This window comes from Lactuca serriola, chromosome 7, assembly GCF_051521515.1.
Source record: "Lactuca serriola cultivar US96UC23 chromosome 7, Lser_US96UC23_V15, whole genome shotgun sequence".
In the NCBI taxonomy this organism is placed as follows: domain Eukaryota; kingdom Viridiplantae; phylum Streptophyta; class Magnoliopsida; order Asterales; family Asteraceae; genus Lactuca; species Lactuca serriola.
In genome coordinates this window covers 24,981,292-24,991,602 of record NC_136414.1, presented here as the reverse complement: position 1 = coordinate 24,991,602, position 10,311 = coordinate 24,981,292, and the positions used below count along the sequence as shown (strand labels likewise).

General features: G+C 35.2%; 1 protein-coding gene across 1 annotated transcript; it reads left to right on the top strand.

Annotated features, from left to right (window-relative positions):
- The first annotated feature begins 6,887 nt into the window (after positions 1–6,887).
- LOC145062420 (uncharacterized) lies at positions 6,888–8,938 on the top strand. The gene is made up of 3 exons (XM_079010030.1): positions 6,888–7,784; positions 8,341–8,469; positions 8,654–8,938. Exons 1-3 carry the CDS (start codon positions 7,434–7,436, stop codon positions 8,828–8,830), a joined length of 657 nt encoding a protein of 218 aa, XP_078866156.1. The 5' UTR covers positions 6,888–7,433; the 3' UTR covers positions 8,831–8,938.
- The last annotated feature ends 1,373 nt before the right edge of the window (positions 8,939–10,311 follow it).

Below are 10,311 nucleotides of genomic sequence, written 5' to 3'. Positions count from 1 at the left end.
GTGTTCTATTGTGATGTTGTTATCTGTTATGTGTTATTATGTGTTATCTTTCCATGTTGTATGTTAATATGTATAAAAAAAAACTACCTAAGTATATGCTATACACCTAGCTTATAGGACCACAAACCCACGAAAATTATAGGCATTCAACATCTTCCCGTTCCATGACAGAAGGATGCCTCAACGACCCGCCCGTGGAAACCCCAAGCCGATACCACTAGAAATCAACTCAGTTGCATTTCAAGCACCTGTATCTGCGACAGTCACAGTAGCACTAGCGCATATCCACAATGGGAACAATGGTGGAGGCAATGGGCAAGGGGCTGGAAGCTCAAACAACGGAATGAACCAGGGGCCTACCAAGACATGCTCCTGCAAAGATTTCACCAACGCCAAACCATGAACCTTTAATGGCACAGGGGGGATGATAACCCTGAAGAGATGGATTGAAAAGGTGGAATCGGTGTTCGAGATATGTGAATGCCCCGAAGAGGTCAAGGTGAAGTTTGCAGCATGTACATTTGTTGATCAAGCTCTCACCTGGTGGAATGGACATGTGGAGGCTATGAATCTTCCAGTGGCAAACGCCATGCCATGGACGGAACTAAAGGAAATGCTAATGGCTGAATAGTGCCCGCGTGGCGAAATTTAAAAAATGGAGCAAGAGCTATGGAACCTTACTCTCCGGAACACCGACATCGATGCTTACATATCAAGGTTTAGCAAATTGTCTCTGTTGCCCTGACATGATTACTTCAGAAGGAAAGAAAATCGAACGATTCATCTGGGGGCTAACCTCCCCAATTCAACGAAATGTGATAGCAGCAAATCCTGAAACCTTTGACAGTGCCAAGAGGTTGGCCAAGAAGTTGTACGACCACAACAACAAGAAGGGCGAGAAGTCAGGGGAAACTGAAGGCAAGAAGGAGAGTGACAACAACAAAGGAAGGAATAACAAGAGAAAAGGACGACATGGCTCAGAGTCGTCAAAGAAACAACAAACAACGTCAGTCAATGCAGTAACCACCCAAGTTCCCTCCACACCACATGCTCCAGTCTCATCTACCCTAAGTGCCCCTAAGCAGTACTCCGGGAATCTCCCAAAGTGCAACAAGTGTAATCTCCATCACAATGGTGAATGCAGGGAGATGCATTGTACCAGTTGCAACCGAAAGGGTCACACGACAAAATACTGTAGGACCTATCCTCCCCAGAACCAGCAGCAGGGGAACAACAACAACAATCGCAACTACAACAACAACAACGACAACAACACTGGGGCCAGTCTAGGGTGACAAAATCTTAAGATCAATTCCGTCGCTCACTAGAATGCCAAGACAGACGAACTAGTCATTATCATGTATGGTTATAACGACTCACATAAAAATCCAATATCATCTAAGTAATCAGGGGAAGTTATATTCATTCGATGCGACGATGCAATAATACAAAACGATCATACTGTTTTATTGGAAAACATCTAGTTTTACGGGGAAATCAACATTATTCATTTGTACTTTCAATAACTATAATGCAAAACTTCTCATTTATACATGAGTTGTAATCATTCATGCATATACCTATGAATCATCACACTTTTTGTATAAACAATTACCATTTCAGAAAATATCGGATTTTCTGGGTTTTATAAACTACACAAAACATTTTCATATCAAACCTACTTATAAACTCACCAACATTCTATATGTTGACGTTTTCAAAATAACTATTATTCTCAGGTAATAGATAAGCTGATGAACAATACCAAGTGTGTTAGGATGTTATGTTTTGAAAACTCTCAAACAATTTATGCTATGGATATGTAATATTTAGACAATGTACTTGATGTGAACAAGGTCACTTGTAATGTATTAATGCATGGTGATGTTTATGTTATGTTTCATGTATATTCATTGTGATGATATTTCAATTTAAGTCACACGAGCCCTCATACGTTTCCACCATCTGGTTCGGGGGTGTGACAGAAGAGGCACAAAAAACGTCCTAGGGTTTCTCTTAGAAGGTTAGGGACGTTTTTGGCTTGCCCAAGGGTTCCTTTTATATTTAGGCTTCTAGGGTTATCAACTAGGAAACCCTAACCCAAATGCTTAATCCTTAAGCAGCCCAAAGACCCTTCCAGAAGGCCCTTGGACGATTTCTATATGGACCTCCATATAGAATTCATCCATGCTTCCTTTATGGATCCTAAGCCCAACTGTGTAACTATCTTATAATTACAGTATCAGTACCCTTTATTTAATTAATCTCTTTTAGCCACAAAATTAATTCTTGACTAATATTAATTAAACAATATGATTTCTACTTTAATATATTATTCTTATAATATATTAATAAATCATAATTAATCCTCTTTCTCCTTAATTCATCCTATCAGTTGCTATGGTGAAGGCAACCCAAAATGACCATGCTCATAATCGGGTCAAGTACATACCAAAATAGTTATGGGCTTAGACACTTAATCCAACAAGGCCTTCGTGGCTGGGTGATCGCAAAGGTTCCTTCGGGCACGTTGGGCGTACCATATGAACACTGGGCGTTTGCGACTCAGACTCAAACCCTAATTTGTGGTCTTGGACCCTATTTAAAGGCCTTAACTCATTTCCAAACCTCCTTATCTTCAGCCTCCACCCTCTTAAGTTGTTTTCTTGAAACCCTAGCCTCATATGGAAGATTATTGAGCTTTTGAGTGACTTTGGTGGGTTTTTGGTGCATTTGGAAGAAGAAGAACTCATTGGAGAAGAGTTGGATTGCTTATAGCTTCTAGATCTAGACTTTGTTCACCTTGATCCTTCTTCTAGAGGTATAAAGATTGAATCTTGATGATGCATATGTTAGATCTAGCTAGTTTTGGGTGCTATGGCTTTTGGTCATTTTAGTGCATAAAAATTAGATCTTGAAAGTTTGTGACCTTTTTATGGATAAAGTTGGAAACTTTATCCATCTAAACTTCATATTGATTTAGAGCTAATGGTTGTAGACTTGGACTTAATGGATTAAGTTGGAAAAGATGCACTTTTGGTCCCTTTGAGACTTAAATACTAGATCTTGGTGGTTTGGACCATTCCAATGGATAAAGTTGGAAACTTTACCCATTATGAAGTTATTAGGAACCATAATAATGTAATCTTGGTCGTTAGTTTTCATCCATGCATGAGTTATAAGGTCTTAATGGGTTAAGTTGTTAGAGTTTTTGTGTTTGGGCACTTTATGGCCATGCAAGACCATAAAGTTGGAAACTTTATGGTTAAGGACGTTATTCTAGGGTTGGATCTGGATTATAGACAAAAGAGATTAAGGATTAAGCTCTTAATAAGAAATGAATGAAGCCCTCGCGAACATTGGGTGTTCCCTAGGAACGCGGGGCGTTCTTGGTCAACCACCCCGTTTATTTTTGTCAAGCTGTGTATGCTTAACGTACAAGCCAAGGACGTTGGGCGGACTCAGCATAGTTGAGCAAGTTTGACTTTTCACTTTTTGGACTTTGACCAAGATTTGACCAATTTTGACCAAAGGATGTTTTGGGTATTTTGATATTAAGTTAAGTTGGGCCATGATTTCAATAATAGGTGACAAGTAGAGACGGTATGCAGAGCAGAGATTTATTAAGCTATTTGTTCAGACTGAAAGGTGAATTTTCCTCACTGTACTTGTGGGTTGAAGGTACCAATGCCGACCCACTAGATTGTGTATCTTGGTTTAGAGGATGTTGATATGTTATAAGGATTTGTAGATTAGTATCCTGGTGTATAGGATGTAGTATGCGGTAGTGGTATGTAGATCTTCCTGTTTATCTGATGACTGGTTATATGTTTATCTGCCTGCTGGATATATGTTATGTGTTATGTATATGTCGATATAGTGTGGTTAGGTTGAGGTGTTACTACTTTGTACGGTAGCCAACAAACTCGGGAGCAAGCAACACATAAGCTGTGGGCCCCAAGGGCAAGCCAGACTTATGTTGTGGGCTCAGGAGCAAGCCAAATACCCGAACACTAAATCACCTCAAGGTGGTTTTAAGAATTTGCTCCAAGGTGGTTCCTCTTTTCTAGAAACTCAACTTTTTTAACAATTATATCAAGCTTTCCCACCCTATCAACAACCCTATCCACAACAATTTCAATCTGCTTTTGTATACTAACAACCTTTCCAAACACAATCGCAACCACAACCACAACCTAGCCTAACCTTCACCACCCTAAACTTCACAACCAATTTTTTCACCACCAAATTCACCGAATTTTGTAGTCGAAACACAACCTTCACCACCACCCCACCCAAAAAAAGAAAGGAAAAAACATGTGGTCAACTTTCAAACCAATCAAAGCGAATGGGTGAATTGGACAAAAGATGAAGAAGAGGATGACGAGATAAATTCGATAGTTAAAAACTATAAAAAATGACAAATATGTATCAAGTTATTTATTTATTATATATATAAAAGACATCTTATAAATATGTTGGGGTTCTTTATGTTTTTTTGATCTTTTTGTTTATATTTGAAGAAGAACATAAACTGAATTTAAAGATGGCGTTTGAGTATATTTGAGATTTAGGAAGACAATATTTAACTACAAAAGTCAAAAAATGTTGTATTGATAATATCTTACAAATTGTATTCTCTAGATTCTATGATTTTATGTATTACTTTTTTGTAAGGTATGAATAAGTGTGTTCTAAATGTATTTTTTATTGACTAAATTTTATGGGTTCAGAGGAGTGGTGGTATATATTGTTGGTGATTTTAGTGTCACTGGTTCATTTTATGTAATGGGATTTATACATGTTTCAAATGAGATTATATCATAGTGTTAATACAAGGTTGGAGGTGCGGAGTGCACACTTGTATTAATTTAGATGGATCTTGGTGCGACTAAAAGAGCGGAGGTCAAGGGGGTTGCACCTCCTTGCGGGGTTCCAAAGGCAAGGCCCCTTGGAGGGTGTTTATCCAACCCTCAGCGAGTTAGAAAAACAATGCAAATTTACTAGAAGGACCTTAATAGAAATTGTTGAATTTTCAAGGGTTTCAATTTAATTTTGTGTTTTATCCAACCCTTAACTGCCTTATCCAAAGCCATTTGCTTTGAATTCTGAAAGATATCAGAACTCTTTATATCTCATTTTTTGAAACATACGAAATATAAACACACCATATTCTCTCTCGTTTCGATTAAGTTTCCTTTGCCTAGAATCTTAATTGATTGTTCCTTTAAGGATTATCCCATATTAAATTTCTCATAACCCAGGCATAGGGGATAAATATTGATTCGAAAAGTGAATAACACAATCCTTGAAGAGTTTGGTGATCATATTTCGTTTTCTACCATATTTTTCTAACAATCGAATCAATAATTTATGCTGGGGATCATGACGGATTTTGTGAAAGACATAACTTTTAAATTCAACAAACTGACAAGTTTGAAGGGAATGATTTTAGACGCTGGTAGAAAAAGATGCATTTTCCGTTGACAACATTGAAAATGGTGTACATGTTGAGTAGTTCGATGCCGAAGAAGTGGAAAATGAGACGTTGGAACAAACTCGGAAGCGGGGTAAGTGGGAGAACGATGATTATATATGTAGATGACCCATTCTAAACGGTATGTCTGATTCCTAGTTTAATATCTACCAAAATGCTGTAAGTACGAAGGCATTATGGAATTCCCTTGAATCAAAATACACCGCTGAAGATGCTTCAAGTAAGAAGTTTTTAATGAATGATTTTAATAACTATATGATGGTTGATTCAAGGCCCCTAATGGAACAATACAATGAACTTATTTGTATCTTAGGGCAATTCACTTTACATAAGATGAATATGGATGAAGCCATTGTTGTTTCGAGTGTGATTGATAAACTTCCTTCTTTGTGGAAGGATTTCAAACATACTTTGAAACATCAAAAGGAGGAATTGTCTTTGGTTCAATTGGGTAGTTACTTGGGCATAAAAGAATCTCTTCGGGTGCAAGAGAATGCCAAAAATAAGGGAAATGTTGAATCTGGACAACCCTCTGTTCATATGGTTGAAGATAAGAAAACAAACTCTAATAACAAAGGGAAAAGGCAAGAAACACAAGTTTTATGGAACCGAAAGATCCAACAACAAGAAGTACAATGAATTGGTGTGTTGGAGATGTCATCGAGTGGGTCATAGGAAGTGTGATTGTCGTATGAAACTAACTGACGGTGCTAGTGGAAGTGGGATTGGAAATGGAAATGAAAACGGTAGACAAGGGTCGAAAGACCAAAGTCTACACGTCAAATTTTAACTAACTTTGATAATTTTGTTAAGAATTATATCAAAAGAATTTCATTCATTTAGAATAATGATTATGTTTAAAATTTCTTTTACAAAAACTTAAATTGAGAGAGAGAGAGAGAGAGAGAGAGAGAGAGAGAGAGAGAGAGAGAGAGAGAGAGAGAGAGAGAGAGAGAGAGAGATGAACCCTTTGTATATTTAATAATTATAAAATATTTAAGAAAAGAAAAGAAAAACGAAAAATAGATATACTAAGGGTGTAATAGTCTTTTCAGTTTTCTGAGGGACAAAAAACGCAACGAAACTAGCTCAAACGGACTACAAAACCAAAAAAGTTGAGGTTTGGACTAAACTTTAGAAAAAAACATACCCCATAGAGTCCATTTTTGCAATTTTGTCTAAAAAATAACACCAAAAAGACAATTAAAATTCCACTACAAGAGAGTAGAAATATGTAATTCCGACAAAATTTGCTACTAATTGTAAAATATTTTAATCTGAAAAAATTAGCAAAATGGATTTGGTCCAAATCTGATTCCCAAAATCAAGTGCCAAAAATCGTAGAAATCGTGTAACAAAACTTTTAAATCACAACTACTCAACATCACTCCTTCCTCTTTCTGCGCCATCATCCCCATTTGTCGCTTTTGCGTCTTCTTTGCCACATGCCTCTGCACCATCGTATTGCTCTGCTGTTGCGCTTTCTCCACCATCGACCACCGTCACTGCCATTTTTAATCGATATGTAGAATCAATTGTTCTTATGTTTAGAGGATGTGTTTGATGAACTTAAACCATTGATGTTTATGTTTCTGTATGCAGTTTGTGATTCTCTATATAATATTAATTCTGCCCAACATGAGTATTCGTTTAGTAAAGATTAAAGAATCATCGATAATAATCTCTTGTTTACATCTCATGAAATCATGATAACATTTCAACTTTGAGAAATAATTATAAAGTGTTATATAATACTAGTACATTAATACTAATACTGATTTTTTACATTGTATAAAACATTACCCGATTATCTTGATTGATTTTAATATCATGTTTTTTCGAATCACTATTTACCAAAAAGAGATATTTATGTAATCTCACCACCATAGTTATGAAAACCTATTAACAAATACGCATTACACACAGAGTATGATCAATGGCGTTTCATAGCAGATCGGCGACAACAATTTTGTTTTCTCTAGCCAATTTCCATCTACCTTTTTTCCTTATACTTCTGATTGTCGTCGGTAACAACGGCGTCGGCGTCGGTGGGACGAAGAAGCGAGTTCACATTTCCGACGACCTCGATGACGTCGAGGACAATGAGGAGGATGAGGCGTGGATAGAATGGGGACAAAAGAAGAAAATGACGGTGGAAGAGTTTGATCCACCGCCGGAGAATTTTTCCGATATGGATTTTAGTCAGATGCAAAATGAGGTTCTGAAACGACAAGTTGGACAAGCGTATGGCTTCGTTAAGCTACGGTTAACCGATCATCGTACTCCGGTAACTCGATTCTTCTTTCGATTCTATTTGAAATTTTTCCAACCGCATTTTTCATCAGTTTTTTTCCTTTCTGGTTTTGTCTTTCGATGATTGCAAAAAAGCTAGACTCATCGATTCTGATTAAATTAAATTTTAGTGATGAATTCGATTGTATCGTTTCATTTTGAAGTATTTATTGAATGAAAAAATGGTGAACAAAAACAAAATGATTCTTAATTTTGGTATTTTGCCTTTATATCCTGCATGCTTTCAGTTTTGGATCTATATTTTAGGTTGTAGCGTTATTGATGACGATATATCCATTCCATCTCAAAAATACGATCCATTTGACAGTAGAAAAGAGGAAGTTATGTAACTGAGAGTCAATCTGAATCCAATAGTTATGGGTTCCAAGATTCGATGTAAGCATGATTTGTGCTTTATTAAAAAGATGATCAAGTTACAAATGGATTTTTGTTGTTCATGGAGGGAAAGCAAAGAACAAACTCCAGTTATATTATTTATCCTTCAAAACTAGTATTAAGCATTTTTATTAACTTCTTGATAATTTTTACAGGATATGGTATCTGATATTGCAGTGAAATGGACCCAACTTGCAAGAACCGGAGCAATTGGAGTCATTTTCATGGGTTTTGATCTTTCCACTATAATGTTCACATTACAAAATGCCCAAAATACTTTAGAGGTTACTTCCATTTCCCTTTCCCTTCTACTCTCATATTCACCGCTAACTAATTGCTTGCACTTTTTTCTTTTCAATTCAATGAAATACGAGAAAAATAATATTGAAATTAGTAGGTAATAATAATAATAATTCAAGAATACAAATAAGGTTATTTCTGAATATACTCATTTTTCAATGTTTTCAGTTTAAAGATTTTTTACTGGATCAACCTGAAGCATACGAGATTAAGATGGGGGATCAATTTTTTCGAAGACCTGGGGATCCTCCGTTTGACAATCTTCTAAAAAAACTTCATGAAGAAGAAGACAAGAAAAAGATTGCTACTTCCTCCAACGATACTATCACCAAAGATGAGTTATGATTCACAATAAAGTAAATTATTATTTCATTTTTTTTCTAAATCATTTCCATTGGTAAATTGTGTTGTTTATTTGGTTTAACTTCTTCATTTGCTCTGACTTTTATATTATCCATGTTTTTTTTTTATCACTAGTGTAGTTTCCAAGTTTTCAATAATGATGTTGATATATATATATATATATATATATATATATATATATATATATATATATATATATACACACACACACACACACACACACTAGCCGTTTACCCCCGCCAAGCAACGAGTGTGAATAGTTTTTCTTAAATTAGTTTCTAGAAGTGTTAGTTCTTTTGCTAGCATAAATGAAATCAATAAGAATTATAAATGAAAAGTTATGATTCTTTACAAATGTACATGAACATAAGAATGATTGTATATTATTAATCGTGCAACACTTTTTAGACATCATATTTGTGTATACACCTTTATCAATGTCATTGATACCCGTATGTGTATATTCTTCCAACACCAATCATTACGTCAGACTGAATTGCTTCTCAAGCAATCTTCGGTAGGGATCCCTGGACAGTACCATGAGCCCTCACCAAATATTCATTTATCATTAGGGGTAACCTATAGCAAGAACATAAACATCAAGTGTTAGTCAACTCATCAGAGATAATTCTCATTAGATAAATTAAAAATCCCCCTACATTTTATTCCTACTATCATCCTACCCACATTAAATGGTGACAAGTGGTCAAAAATATTATCAATTTCATTAAATGTGTCATTAAATATGACACATGTCAATATTTGATATGATAGGAAGATAAATCATCCTTAATAAATGAAGGTTTTTTTTTGCCACATGTCAATCTCTCATTAGTTTTGACACTTGTTATTTTATGGTATTTTTTAAATAAAGATTATCCACTTGTCAATTTTTGGTTTGTTTCAAAATTTTAAAATTAAAGTCGTATACTTATATATGTAAGATATTAAATACGATATATATGATACTCCCATCGTCCCAAAATTATAGTCCATCTTTCTTTTTTGGTTTGTCCCAAAAATATAGCGCACTTCTAAAAACAAATAACATTTTTACTAAAATACCCCCTTATTATTACTTAACCAAGTAAGCATTTAATGGAACATTAAATGCAAAGCAAGGACAAAATTGTCATTTTATTAAATAAAGTTAGTGATAATTAATGTTTTTCTTAATCTGTGTCTGTGGACAATAATATTGGGACGGAGGGAGTATTTAATTGCAATAAATATGTTTCTTCCTTTCTTATTTTAAAGTTGTATATTAAAAAATATTTTATGTTTACACTTTAATGTTTAATCTTTTTTTTAAATCAACCTGTGTAATACACGGGTCTCACACCTAATAGGAATAAAATATAGGAGGATATTTAATTTCTCATCTCATTATCTTGGATAAAGAGCACTCGACAAAAAACACTTGAGTTCTATTAGCCTATATAGAATATTTTAAAGATAATTTT

Excerpts from the sequence above, each read along its gene's own strand:
- LOC145062420 (XM_079010030.1), top strand. The coding sequence starts at position 7,434 with ATGGCGTTTCATAGCAGATCGGCGACAACAATTTTGTTTTCTCTAGCC. Across the intron at positions 7,785-8,340 it reads TAACCGATCATCGTACTCCG|GATATGGTATCTGATATTGC; the intron begins GTAACTCGATTC and ends TAATTTTTACAG. Across the intron at positions 8,470-8,653 it reads ATGCCCAAAATACTTTAGAG|TTTAAAGATTTTTTACTGGA; the intron begins GTTACTTCCATT and ends CAATGTTTTCAG.